The sequence below is a fragment of the Protopterus annectens genome, chromosome 15.part0, assembly GCF_019279795.1.
Source record: "Protopterus annectens isolate FY-2018-M chromosome 15.part0, PAN1.0, whole genome shotgun sequence".
In the NCBI taxonomy this organism is placed as follows: domain Eukaryota; kingdom Metazoa; phylum Chordata; order Ceratodontiformes; family Protopteridae; genus Protopterus; species Protopterus annectens.
In genome coordinates this window covers 732,250,225-732,264,793 of record NC_056749.1, presented here as the reverse complement: position 1 = coordinate 732,264,793, position 14,569 = coordinate 732,250,225, and the positions used below count along the sequence as shown (strand labels likewise).

Here is a 14,569-nt window from a genome sequence, read left to right as displayed (position 1 = left end):
TAAGTGATAGCCACCTCCCTACTCCCAGGATGTCTGAGAGTTGGCAATGGCCGTTCACTGCCATCAGCCTCAGCTAACTCCTTCAGGCAGCCATGTTGCTAGTTCTCTCTTCCATAGTCAGGGCTTTGTCCCTCTTTGAGCTAGCCTCAATAGTAACTGGCCCACTGATACCCTTGGCCTGCAGTAAAAGTGGCTTGGATCTTAGAACAGTGTCACTATGATATCTGCAGTAAAAGTATGACAAACTACATTTACTGATTCAGAAAGTACAAAGAGGACAATATACAAATGGGTACGAAGGTAAAATACAAAATATTCTGAATATGTTCCCAGTACACTTACAAACAAAAAGTATGGATTTCAATTGCTTACCAACTAAACTTCTTGGGACCTGTACCACATCTTCAGAAAATTCTAGGTAACTTCGAGCCTTCTTAACAGCAGCTTGGTCCTAAAGAATAAAAAGAAAAATCATTTACAAAAATGTAGTACCCCCTACTTCGGACATTGACTAACAACTGTCAGTCTCACTGGTGAAAAGAACAACCACAGCGTGCAACAAAGTAATGTAATGTGATGTTCACACTACAGTTTTCAAAACTGTGACTCCTAATGGTGTGTTCTAATTTTACAGTATCAGACTATCTAGAATGGAGGTGAAAAGGCCGTGTCATACATTTAAAACATACACTACATAAATAATCTTTCCATACTTCCAACTCTACTACAAATTATAATCGGACAAATTCTGAAAAAAAAAAAAAAAACATGGTCCAGAGGCACTTTACCACGTAGCCCAAATATATGAAGTGAATTATAAATAGAGGTGAATGTGTAACTAATACCGCAGTCATTAACTTTTCAGGTGTACTTATCTATCAACAAAAACATTCTCAAAATGTGCTAGGTGAAAAGGCAAAAAGTACAGTTTTGTACCTACCATAAATGTAGATGTTCGAGTGCTAATACAGCTGCAGTCATAACAGATAGGGTTCTCCTGCCGTCAGACAGGTCCTCGGTCGGCCGAATTCCAAAGTCTAGGTCCGGCGTCGGTTGTCGTCGCTTCTTCCCTGACGTCAGTGCGACAGGGGTATAAAGGAACCAGCCGACGCCATTTTCTTCAGTTTTTCTTGCCCCAGATGTCAGGTGCCCCCAGAAGGAAGGCAATACATAAATTTGTGTGATAATGCAGTGCAATATAATCAAAATACAGTAGTTGCAAGCAAATACATCAAAAATGAATACCCCAATCAGGTTGTATGAGGATGTGTTAGCCTATAGGCCTGCCCCAAGAGGGGAAGGAGGGAGGGAAACCTGGACTGCAGCTGTATTAGCACTCGAACATCTACATTTATGGTAGGTACAAAACTGTACTATGTTCATCGTGCATACAGCTGCAGTCATAACAGATGGGTAGAATCCCAAAGCTAAGAAAGGGGTGGTAGGCACTAGGTGGAACTAGGAGGAGCCAAAATGCCCTGCAAGACTGCAGTGGCAAAGCCTGCTCTAGATTTGGAGTATAATGGTAGGTTGTAGTGCTTGGAGAAGGTATGCACAGAACTCCAAGTGGCTGCTTCCAAAATATCCTTGGTAGGAACTCCTCTGAGGAAGGCTGCAGAGGTGGCTGTGGCCCTGGTGGAATGAGTTCTAATGCCTGTAGGAACAGTTTTGCCATGAAAGGAATAGCAAAAGCGTATGCAGTGGGCTATCCATTTTGAGACTGTCTGTTTGGAAATTGGCTTCCCTTGAGCTCCTACCGCATAGGCCACAAAGAGCTGTTCTGATTTTCTGAAAGGCTTTGTTCTGTCCAAATAATAACGCAGTTGTCTGTGGATGTCCAAGGAATGTAGTAATCTCTCCCCTTTGTTTTGAGGATTAGGATAAAAAGTAGGTAAATGTATGGCCTGATTTAAAGCTACCCTGGATACCACTTTAGGCATAAAGGACGGGTTGGTTCGTAAGGAAACACTGTCCTGATGGACGATGATAAAAGGCTGGACAGCCATGAGAGCCTGTAGTTCTGAAACTCTACGTGCTGAGGTGATAGCCAGAAGGAAAGCTGTTTTCCAGGACAAATATTGCAAATCTGATGAGGCAGCTGGCTCAAAGGGAGGCAAGGTCAGTTTTTCCAGAATGAAATTAAGATCCCAAGCAGGTATTGGTTGTTTCCTTGGAGGCCTTAAATTCTTAGCCCCTCTGAGGAACTGTCTTAAGAGAGGGTGAGAGAATAAAGGTAGATCAGTGTTGTATTCTGCAGAAATGGCTGAGGCATGGATTTTGATGGAGGAGAAAGAAAGTCCACTGCTTAGCAGTTCAGCCAAATATTGTAGTATTTGAGGTAAATTCAGTTTTCCAGGATCCTGGCCCTTTTTCTCATTCCAGACACAAAAACGTTTCCATTTTGCGGAGTAAGCTTTTCTAGTTGATGGCCTTCTGGCCTCCAAAATGACATCCTGCACCTCCTTGGAGAGTAGGGCCTGTTGTGATGCTAAGGAATCTTCCATGCGGCTAGATTGAGTGTTTTTAGCTGGCTGTGAAGAGTTCTGAAACTGTGCTGAGTCAGAAGAAGAGGCATTAGAGGCAGGGTCCATGGTGGGGAATGCGTCAGGCTCCTCAAGAGTGGGTACCAGTGTTGCCTCAGCCAGTCCGGAGCAATGAGAATCATCTTTGGTCTGTCTGCTTTGGTCTTTAATAGAACTTTGGGCAGCAGAGGAAGAGGTGGGAAGGCATAAACTGTCATTGATGTCCAACTGAAAGAGAGAGCGTCCACTCTCCAGGCCTTTGGATGGAAGATCCTTGAGCATTATCTTGTCAATTGATGATTCTTGTGGGAGGCAAAGAGATCTATGTCTGGCCTTCCCCATTCTTGGATTATTTCTGTAAAAACTTTTGGATGCAATTTCCATTCGTTTGGATCTGTCATATTCCTGCTTAGGTTGTCTGCCAGCGTGTTTTCCTTGTCTGGCAAGTACTGTGCTTGTAGCTCCATTTGTAAGTCCATGGCCATGTTCCAAAGTGACATGGCCAGTCTGCATAGGGGGTAAGAATGTGTTCCTCCCTGTTTGTTTATGTACCACATAACTGTGGTGTTGTCCGTTCTTATCAATAGTTGACCTGGTTGTAGAAGGTCCTTGAAAGCTATAACAGCATTTATTACTGCTAGCATTTCTTTTTGATTGATGTGAAGGTGCTTTTCTTTTGGGACCATTTGCCCTGAATGCACCGATCTGTCATGTACCCCAGGCGTAGTCCGAGGCGTCTGTTGTGATGACTTGATTTGCTTGAGGCTTGCTGAATGGAAGACCTGTGTTTGTTTGACATGCTTGAGCCCACCACAGAAATTCTTTTTGCAGACATGGAATTAGTGGTATTATTGTTTCCAAACTGTGGCTGTGTTGAGACCATATGTTTTTCAGGTACCATTGTAGTTTCCTCATATGCAGCTTTGCACATGGGATTAGTAAGATGCAAGATGCCATGAATCCCAGGGCCTGCAGGATTTTCCTTGCAGTCAGCCTGGTGCAATTTGCTAGTGTTCTGAAGTATTGAATTAGTTGCCCCTGCTTCTCTGGCGTGAGGTAGGCCATCTGGGTGTTTGTGTACAAATTGGCACCCAGGAAAATTGTCTTCCGAGAGGGTATTAGCTTTGATTTCTTTTTGTTGACTGTGTATCCCAGAGAGTTCAATAACATTATTACATAAGCCACATGTTTCAGAAGAATGTGCTTGCTGTCCGCTTGGATCAGGCAGTCGTCCAAACAGGGGTATATTTGTATCCCTTGAAGTCTGCAGTAGGCAATTACTGATGCCAGGCATTTCGTGAATACTCTGGGCGCGGTAGATAAGCCAAAGGGCAATGCAGAGAATTGATAATGGGTTGAACCTGCAAGAAATCGGAGGTACCTTCTGCAATTTTGTCTGATTGGGACATGCAGGTATGCCTCCTTGAGGTCCAATGTTACCAGCCAAGACTCCTTGCCCAGCATGGGAAGAAGCTGCTGTAGAGTGAGCATCTTGAATTTTGGTACGAGTAGAAATGTGTTTAGGATGGATAGATCCAAAATAGGTCTCCAATCTTTTCCCTTCCTTGGCACCAGAAATAGCCTGGAATAAAAACCTTGACCTTGTTCGTGCGTAGGTACCTCTTGAATAGCTTTCATGTTTATGAGATCTGTAATTTGCCTTTGTGCCTCTGCCCTTTGATTGTGTGGCAGGTTTGGCATGCCTCTTATTTTTGGAAGGGTGTGAAAATGGAATTTGTAGCCTCTGTTTATAATGTCCAGAATCCATTTGTCCTTTGTGACAATATGCCAATTTTTTGAAAATAATGCCAGCTTTCCTCCTAAGGGGGCTGCCATTTGAGACCTGGTTGGCATGCAAAGGGGAAAGTCATTGGGTTTGCTTTCTGAAAGATTGCGAGTTGCCCTCACCACCTCTTTGTGTAGGAGCTTGCCATTGTCTGCCTCTAAACGATCCTTAGGATTGTCCTCTGCCCCTCGGGCGCCTGTATCTGCCTCTTTGGGGTCTGTCTGTGGCAGGAAAGGACCAGTTTTTGGAAGGCCAATTTCTACTAAAACGTGGGGGTTGAACCTGTAGAAATTCTTTCACAGTTTGCATTGATTTAGCCTTTTCCTCCATTTTCCTTAATACCTCCTCAGCATTAGCACCAAATAGTACATCCTTTTGAAGAGGGGCGTCTAGTAATTTAGCTTTGACATGATCAGGCAAGGCTTGTTCCTTGAGCCAGGCATGCCTACATGACTAATCCTGTAACAGCAGCTCTACATGAGGCCTCTAGAGCATCAAAACCACATTGTAAGGTATGCTTACCCACTTGTTCTGCACTATGCATCAAATCCTGCAACTCCTTCAAGTCTGGTTGCTCAGGTTGTGACATTTTACTTTTCAATTGTGATAACAAAACTGTTGGTATTTTAGTATAGGAAACTGAAATTTAAGGGCCTCATGGATAAGGTAGCCAAGGTATATACCTTTTTCCCCACCTTTCTAAGGATCTGGAATCTCTCTCGGAAGGCAATGGATTTTTGGCAATGGAGGCCTTAACTCCCTTGGGGCCCTGTGAGATGGTTTCTGGGTCAGCAGCATGGCTTTTGTATAGAAATTGGTGTGAGTCAGGAACCCTGTAGTACCTGTCAGGCTTAACTGGAGCTGGAGGTAGAGAGTCCGGGTTAAGGCAGGCCTCCGAGTAAACATCATCTAGGATGTCCAAGACAGGAGGTATAGCCAGAGGCCTGTGCTGAGGTAGCAAGAGAAATTCCCTGAGCCTTTTCTTGGAATCTGAATAATCCTGGCCTTCCCAGTGGAAGTGTTCCCTTAAGGTATGCAAAGTTTCCCCAAATGAGTAATCCTCAGGGGGGGATACAGAAGGGATGGACTCCTCCGCATCAGAGTCTTCAAAAGGGGAGTAAGAATGCTCCTGATTATCAGAGTGCTCTGAAATAATGGAGCCCTGATCAGAGGAGGGGGAATCTTCCTCCACTCTGGGCCTTTTGTCCGGTGGGGGCTGAGAAAGCACAGTTTTGTACCTACCATAAATGTAGATGTTCGAGTGCTAATACAGCTGCAGTAATCACAGATGGGTTTTCTGCCATCAGGCGGTCCCTCGGTCGGCCGAATTCCAAAGTCTTGGTCCGGCGTCGGTTGTCGTCGCTTTCTCTTCTGACGTCAGTGAGGCCAGAGTATATAAGACACAGCCGACGCCATGTTCTTCAGTCTTTCTTGCCCCAGATGTCAGGTGCCCCCAGAAGGAAGGCAATACATAAATTATGCTTATATGTGTATACATGCAATGCAATATAATCCAAAATCAGTGGTTGCAAGCAAATAAACCATAGAAGGATAACTCAGTCAGGATGTATGAAGAGGTTGTTAGGCCCCATGCCTTTACCAAGTGGGGAAGGAGGGAGGGAAATCTGTACTGCAGCTGTATTAGCACTCGAACATCTACATTTATGGTAGGTACAAAACTGTACTATGTTCATCGTGCATACAGCTGCAGTAATCACAGATGGGTAGAGTCCCAAAGCTACGCACAGGGTGGTAGGTACTAGGAGGAACTGGGTTGAGCCAGAATGCCCTGCAAAACAGCAGTGGCAAAGCCTGCTCTTGTTCTGGAATATAAGGGCAGGTGGTAGTGTTTTGTGAAGGTATGTACAGAACTCCAAGTGGCTGCCTCCAGAATATCTTTGGTAGGAACTCCTCTGAGGAAGGCTGTAGAGGTAGCTGTGGCCCTGGTGGAGTGTGATCTGATACCTGTAGGAACAGATTTCCCATGATAGGAATAACAAATCCGTATGCAGTGGCCTATCCACTTTGAAATAGTCTGCTTGGAAACTGGCTTCCCTTGAGCCCCTACAGCATAGGACACAAAGAGTTGTTCTGATTTCCTGAAGGACTTTGTTCTGTCCAAGTAGTAACGTAGCTGCCTATGGATGTCTAAAGAATGTAGCAGCCTTTCCCCTTTGTTTTGAGGATTGGGATAAAAGGTAGGAAGGTGTATGGCTTGATTTAAAGCTACCCTGGATACCACTTTAGGCATAAATGATGGGTTGGTACGAAGGGAAACCCTGTCCTGATGGAAAATGAGAAAGGGCTGCACTGCCATGAGGGCCTGTAGTTCAAACTCTACGAGCTGAAGTGATAGCCAGAAGGAAGGCAGTTTTCCAGGACAAATATTGCAAATCTGTTGAGGCAGCTGGTTCAAAAGGAGGCAAAGTTAATTTTTCTAGTATGTAATTAAGATCCCAGGCTGGTATTGGTTGTTTCCTTGGTGGTCTAATATTCTTAGCCCCTCTGAGGAACTGTCGTAAGAGTGGGTGAGAAAATAAAGGAGGATCCGTGTTGTATTCTGCAGAAATGGCCGAGGCATGGATTTTTATGGAAGAAAATGAAAGTCCACTGTTCAGCAGCTCAGCTAGATACTGTAATACCTGAGGCAAGTTCAGTTTTCTAGGGTCCTGGCCTTTTTTCTCATTCCAAGAACAAAACCGCTTCCATTTTGGAGTAAGCTTTTCTAGTAGATGGCCTTCTGGCCTCCAAAATGACATCCTGCACCTCCTTGGAGAGTAGGGTCTGTTGTGGTGTTAAGGAATTTTCCATGCAGCGAGTCTGAGTGTTTTCAGCTGACTGTGGAGAGTTTTGTAGCTGTGCTGAGTCAGCAGAAGAGGCATTAGAGGCAGGGACCAGGGAGGAGTATGTGTTAGGCTCCTCAGCAGTGGGTACCAGTGTTGCCGTGGCCAATCTGGAGCAATCAGTATCATCTTCGGTCTGTCTGCTCTTGCTTTCAAAAGTACCTTGGGCAGAAGAGGCAGAGGTGGGAATGCGTAAACTGTCCATGCTGGCCAACTGAATGAAAGGCGCCCACTCTCCAGGCCTTTGGATGAAAGGTCCTCGAACAAAACGTTCCAATTGATGATTCCTGTGGGAGGCAAAAGATCTATGTCTGGCCTCCCCACACTTGGTTATTTCTGTAAACACCTGAGGATGTAACTTCCATTCGTGTGCATCTGTCATATTTCTGCTTAATTTGTCTGCCAGCGCCTTTTCCAATCTTGGCAGGTACTGGGCTTGAAGTTCGATTTGCCATTCCAGAGCCAAGTTCCAAAGAGTCATGGCTAGTCTGCACAAGGGGTATGAATGTGTTCCTCCTTGTTTGTTTATGTACCACATTACTGTGGTGTTGTCTGTTCTTATCAGTAATTGCCCTGGATGCAGGAAGTCCTTGAAAGCTGTAATTGCATTTATTACTGCTAGCATTTCTTTTGATTGATGTGAAGGTGCTTTTCTTTTGGGACCATTTGCCCTGGATGCACCTGTCTGTCATGTGCGCCCCCCAGGCGTAATCTGAGGCGTCTGTTGTGATAACTTGCTTTGCTTGAGGCTTGCAGAATGGGAGGCCTGTGTTTGCTTGACATGCTTGGGCCCACCATAGAAATTCCTTTTGCAAACATGGGATTATTGGTATTATTGTTTCCAAACTGTGACTGTGTTGAGACCATATGTTTTTTAGGTACCACTGAAGTTTCCTCATATGCAGCTTTGCACATGGGATTAAAAGAATGCAAGATGCCATGAATCCCAGAGCCTGCAGGATTTTCCTTGCAGTAAGCCTGGTACTTTTTGCTAGTATTTTGAAGTAATGAGATAGTTGCCCCTGATTTTCTGGCGTAAGATAGGCCATCTGGGTGTTTGTGTCCAAGTTGGCACCCAGGAAAGTTATTTTCTGAGATGGTGTTAGCCTTGATTTCTCTTTGTTGATTGTGTATCCCAGAGAATGCAATAACCGTGTCACATATGCCAGATGTTCCAGAAGTATGTGTTTGCTGCCCGCTTGGATCAGGCAGTCGTCCAAATAAGGGTAAATTTGTATCCCTTGAAGTCTGCAGTAGGCAATCACTGATGCCAGGCACTTTGTGAATACTCTGGGCGCAGTAGATAAGCCAAAGGGCAATGCAGAGAATTGATAGCGGATTGAACCTGCAAGAAATCTGAGGTATCTTCTGCAGCTTTGTCTGATTGGGACATGCAGGTATGCCTCCTTGAGGTCCAATGTTACCAGCCAAAACTCCTTGCCCAGCATGGGAAGAAGTTGCTGTAATGTGAGCATCTTGAATTTTGGTAAGAGTAGAAATGTGTTTAGGATGGATAAGTCCAAAATGGGTCTCCAGTCAGTTCCTTTCCTTGGTACCAGAAAAAGTCTTGAATAAAAACCTTGACCTTGTTCGTGAGTAGGTACCTCTTGAATAGCTCTCATGCTTATGAGCTTTGAAATTTGTAGTTGTGCCTCTGCCCTTTGATTCTGTGGCAGGTTTGGCATGCCTCTCATTTATGGAAGAGTGTGAAAATGAAATTTGTAGCCTCTGTTTATAATGTCCAGGATCCATTTGTCTGTTGTGACAATATGCCAATTGGCTGCAAATAATGCTAGCTTTCCTCCCAAAGGTGCTGCCAGCTGAGACGTGCTTGGCATGGAAATGAGGGAGTCATTGGGTTTGCTTCCTGTATTGTTGTGCACTGTCCTCGCCACCTCTTGGTGCTGGAGTTTGCCATTGTCGCCTCTATATGATCATTGTGATTGCCCTCTGCCCCTTGTGCGTCTGTATCTACCTCTTTGGGGCTTGTCAGTGGCTGGAAAGGACCAGTTTTTGAAGGCCAATTTCTGCTAAACGTGGTGGTTGGACCTGTAAAAGGCTTTGACAGTTTGCATAGATTTGGCTTTTTCTTCCATTTTCCATAGTATCTCCTCAGCATTAGTACCAAACAGCACATCCTTTTGTAAAGGAGCATCTAGAAGTTTAGCTTTGACCTGATCAGGCAAGTTTTGTTCTCTAAGCCAGGCATGTCTGCGAATGACTGATCCTGTAGCAGCCGCACTTGAAGCCTCTAGGGCATCATAACCACATTGTAAAGTGTGTTTACCCACTTGCTCTGCACTATGCATCATATCCTGTAACTCCTTTAAATCTGGTTGTTCAGGTTGAGACATTTTATTCCTTAATTGTGATAACAGGAACTGTTGCTATTTAAGCATATGAAACTGACAATTTAAGGCCCTCATGGCTAGGGTGGCCGAGGTATATACCTTTTTACCCCACCTTTCTAAAGATCTTGACTCCCTTTCTGCAGGAAGTGGATTCTTGGCAGTGGAGGCCTTCAATCCCTTGGGGCCTTGTGAAATGGTTTCAGGGTCAGCATTATGGCTTTTGAAGAGAAATTGGTGAGAGTTGGGTACTCTGTAATACCTATCAGGCTTGACTGGTGCAGGAGGCAGAGAATCCGGGTTAAGGCAAGCCTCCGAATAAACATCATCAAGTATGTCCAACACAGGGGGTATCGCCAGAGGTCTGTGTTGAGGTAACAAAAGAAATTCCCTAAGCCTTTTCTTAGAATCTGAAAAGTCTTGGCCTTCCCAATGGAAGTGTTCCCTCAAGGTGTGCAAGGTTTCCCCAAAGGAAAAATCCTCAGGAGGAGATACAGAAGGGTGTTCTGCATCCGAATCCTCAAAAGGGGAGTAAGAGTGTTCCTCTGCATCAGAATGTTCTGATAAAATGGATCCCTGATCAGAAGAGGGAGAATCTTCCTCCACTCTGGGTCTCTTGTCTGGAGGGGGTTGAGAACCTCTGATAAGAGTAATTAAATCCTCAGCCATTTTAAGCATCTGTTTTTTAGGCATGGGACCTGGAGATGGGCCCTGTGCAACAGGCCTCTTGGGGTGCCTGGCTGCTTTGGATTTAGTAAAGGCCTTAATAGAAAAGAAGATGAGGGTCTAAAGACACCATGGGTGGAGGTGGACCTGTCCACATTAGTAGGCTCAACATTAGCAAAGGCTTCGTGGTTGTAGTCTGGGAAAGGGCCGAGGTCCCAGCGGTCTCGGTACAGAGGACACCGCCAAAGGAGTGTCGTCGGTAGTCAGGGACTGCAAAGGCGTCTCGCTGAGAACCGGACCACGTGTAGCCTGTTTTGGCGTGGTGTCGGCGGGACCGGGCCTCGCGTGTTGGTCCTTTTCCTTGCGTTTTTGGACAAAGCGGTAGTCGGAGTGTCCGGCGACATTTTATAATCAAAAGCTTTACCAAAATAGTGTTGGGCGAACTCACCACGCTTAATAGTGCGTTTATTGAAGGTAGCGCCAGCGACAGCCCGAGACGTCGTGGTCTGGGCCTAAACAAGGTATGCAGAGGGAATGGAAATCCTTATGCGGTATTTGCTTCCCACAAGAAATACAATTATTAACTTTTTCTGACATCGGTCTGAGGCAAGAAAAGTTTCAACGCGGTACTTAGCTTTAATGAAGACTTCGGTTTCCAAAATTTTCGTAATTCAGGAGCTGGCCGACCGGCACTTGCGAACTGCTTCTGCTTCGGGCACCGCACGGCAAAAAGACTGAAGAACATGGCGTCGGCTGTGTCTTATATACTCTGGCCTCACTGACGTCAGAAGAGAAAGCGACGACAACCGACGCCGGACCAAGACTTTGGAATTCGGCCGACCGAGGGACCGCCTGACGGCAGAAAACCCATCTGTGATTAGTGCAGCTGTATGCACGATGAACATCCTCTGATAAGAGTAATTAAATCCTCAGCCATTTTAAGCATCTGTTTCTTAGGCATGGGGCCTGGAGATGGGCCCTGTGTAGCTGGTCTCTTAGAGTGCATGGTTGCTTTAGACTTTGTGAAAGCCTTGATGGAGAAAGAAGAGGAAGGTCTGAAGACACCTTGAGTGGAGGTGGACCTGTCCACATTCTGAGCTTCAACGCCAAGAGTGGCTTCGGTATCTGTAGTCGGGGTGTGGGCCGAGGAGCCTGCGACCTCGGGCACAGGAGACATCGTCAAAGAAGTGTCGTCCGTAGTCAGGGGCTGCGTAGGTGCCTCGCTCAGAACCGGACCACGTGTAGTCGGCTTTGGCGTGGTGTCGGTAGAGGCCGCGGACCTCGTGTGTCGGTCCTTGTCTTTGCGGTTTTTAGACAAAAGCGGAGTCGGAGTATCCGACGACATAGGATAGTTAAATGCTTTCCCAAAATAATGCTGGGCGAACTCCGCCCGATGCTTAATAGTGCGTTTGTTGAATGTAGCACAAAAGCGACAGACCGAGATGTCGTGGTCTGGGCCTAAACAAGGTATACAGAGGGAATGGAAATCCTTATGCGGTATTTGCTTCCCACAAGAAATACAATTATTAACTTTGTCTGACATCGGTCTGAGGCAAGAAAAGTTTCCAACGGGTACTTAGCTTTTAAGAAGACTTCGGTTTCCAAATTTTCGTAATCTCAGGAGCTGGCCGACCGGCACTTGCGAACTGCTTCTGCTTCGGGCACCGCGCGGCAAGAAAGACTGAAGAAAATGGCATCAGCTGGTTCCTTTATACCCCTGTCGCACTGACGTCAGGGAAGAAGCGACGACAACTGACGCCGGACCTAGACTTTGGAATTCGGCCGACCGAGGACCCGCCTGACGGCAGGAGAACCCCATCTGTTATGACTGCAGCTGTATGCACGATGAACATTTTTGAACTTGGAATTAAATTTAATAGAAGAGCAGCACCAAACCTGACAGCAGATGTGGCCTGACAGCAGATGTGGCCTGACAGCTCAAGTCCAAGTAGGTACTCTTTACAGAGGTCTTGATTAGTAATGCATGACACAACCTGGCAAGTCTGACACTGCAGCTTCCCCACCTCCCACAATGAAAGGGCTTGTGTGCTCCAGGAAAGTTTTTGTCCACTTTACTATAACATAATCAGATTACAATTCAGAAGCATGGTCATAAGTCAACAATCCTATTAGCTGACAGTCAAGGACAGCAACAGAAAGTCAGGTCAGGACTCATTAAGGATATGCATTTTCAGCTAGGGTTGCCACCTTTCGTTGTGGCTAAAACCGGAGTAAAGCCACACCCCTCGCGACATCAATAACCCTGCCCATCCCACCCCCTTCCCGCCCACATTTCACCCGTTTTGTGATGTCACGATGACATCACTTGGTGAGGAACGCCCTCTTTTTCCGTTCCTGCTGCCTCCTTTCGGCTGATTTACTATGCTTTTCTGTAAAAAAAGCATAGTAATTCAGCCGATTTACAAACTCCGATAGTCTGTTTCCTTTTTGAAACAGAATAACAGAGTTTGTACAGTGTTTTCCGGACTACCAGAGAATCAGTTTGATTTCCGGATAGTCAGGAAAAAAAACGGAGGGGTAGCAACCCTATTTTCAGCACCTAAATAACGGATTAACGGAGTTTGTACAGTGTTTTCCGATAGTCAGGAAAAAAAACGGAGAACAAATGTAAAATAAAATAAAATAAAATAAATAAATAAATAAATCTCATCCCCACAGCCTTTTTTTTACATTCACAGCTCAATCCCAATACAAAACTAGCTCAGACACATTCTTAGTGGCATTTTTATCTCAGACATATCAAGCAGACTGTCTAAAAGATACTATACCATTCTTACGAAACCTCCTCAATGCTTATCTGCCTTATGGATGTGGCACTTGCACAACTGTTGTTTTATGCATGCACTTGTGTATTTCAAACATTTTAGGCTCATTTTATATAACCTCTTACTTGACTTAAAATTATTCTGTCTAAATTGTTCATCTTCCTCTGCTGCAAAGACTGTAGCTACAGCTTGGAGAAACCATTACACTGACATAATATTCATCCCTTACCAATAACTTCTCCCTTCCAGATTCACAGTAGGCCAGTTTGAGCATATATATTACTTACAGCACACAAGTACATTCGATAACATCATTAATGCCAGTGCATAACTTTCAAATCTGACTAGGTGGCCCTGATCAACTTCCTTGATTGGCAAGAATCTCCAGCAACCAATCTGGTAGGTCCTAGGAAAGAAAGCCTCTGACAACAGTGACCCCAAAGTCTGAACGAGACCTAGAAATTCTGTCCAGCTTGCAATGGTTTGCATAAGTGCCCAGAGAAGCCCACATAGCAGCTTTGAGAATACAGACAAGATAAAAGCAAAGCACAGTATCAGAAAAGACCACAGTCTATCGTACGCTATTGCAAATAATAAACTAAAGATCAGCACAGGCAGAAAAACTGGATATGTAGATAAATATAAAGAAAAAGTACAAAATAAGCAATTTGTTGATGACCCAAAATGTTTTGTACAGAACTGGGAAACAAAGCAAAAGGAACAGAAAAGTCATCAAATAAACAAGAAATAGAGACATTTTGGAGAAATATCTATGTAGACCCTGTGGAATATAACAAAAATGCTGAATGGATAGAAGAAGTGAAAGAAACAGTAAGTTCAACTGTACAGGATATGAAATGGGATGATGTAACCGCCAGAGAAATCGAAACAAAATTTAAAAAACCTCCTAACTGGAGAACTCCAGGTTCAGATGCAGTACCTAAGGTCTGGCTAAAAGTATTTACATCTTTAAACGAAGATTTAGTCCTGAGTAAGAACTACTTGTATGCTTATCCTGAACAGACACCAACCTGGTTAGCAGGAAAAACGAAACTCCTTAAGAGTAAATGTGCAAGCTATCCTAAAAACTATAGCCAAATTACCTGCCTTCCAATGATATATAAACTATATACTGTAACTAATGCCAACATTTATACTCATTTATAAGACAACTCAACAAAAAGGTAATAAAGTAATATGAAACAAAGGATCATCTGATGTTAAATAAAGTCATAACTGAGAATTGTAAAAAGGGGAAGAATCTAAGTATGTTATGAATAGATTACAAAAAAGCATATGACAGTATCCCACATTCAAGGATAAGGAGTGTTTACAGATGTACGAGACATACCCTACATTGATCAATTACATTACAGTGACCATTAAACAGTGGCAAACCACTCAGCTGCTAAACCATGATAAAGGACAAATTATTATCCCAGGGATAACAATTCAAAGGGGGTGGGGATATTCCAGGGTGATTGTCACTGCTGCTCTTTTGTTCTGCCCTTAACAAATTAAGCTGTCTACTTAACAGATTGGGTCATGGTTACAGTTTGGCTCCCAAAAAATAAAGTGTAAAGACTTTTCTTTTTGCAGATGATTTAAAACTGTACAC

General features: G+C 44.4%; 1 protein-coding gene across 2 annotated transcripts in view; it reads right to left on the bottom strand.

The window, feature by feature from the left end:
• Positions 1-14,569, bottom strand: part of FMR1 (FMRP translational regulator 1) — a 2,052,104-nt gene that overhangs the window by 838,497 nt on the left and 1,199,038 nt on the right. For both annotated transcript variants that reach the window (XM_044057587.1, XM_044057588.1), the window contains one exon: positions 373-451. In XM_044057587.1, coding sequence (XP_043913522.1) covers positions 373-451 — 79 coding nt within the window. The remainder of the gene's footprint in view (positions 1-372; positions 452-14,569) is intronic.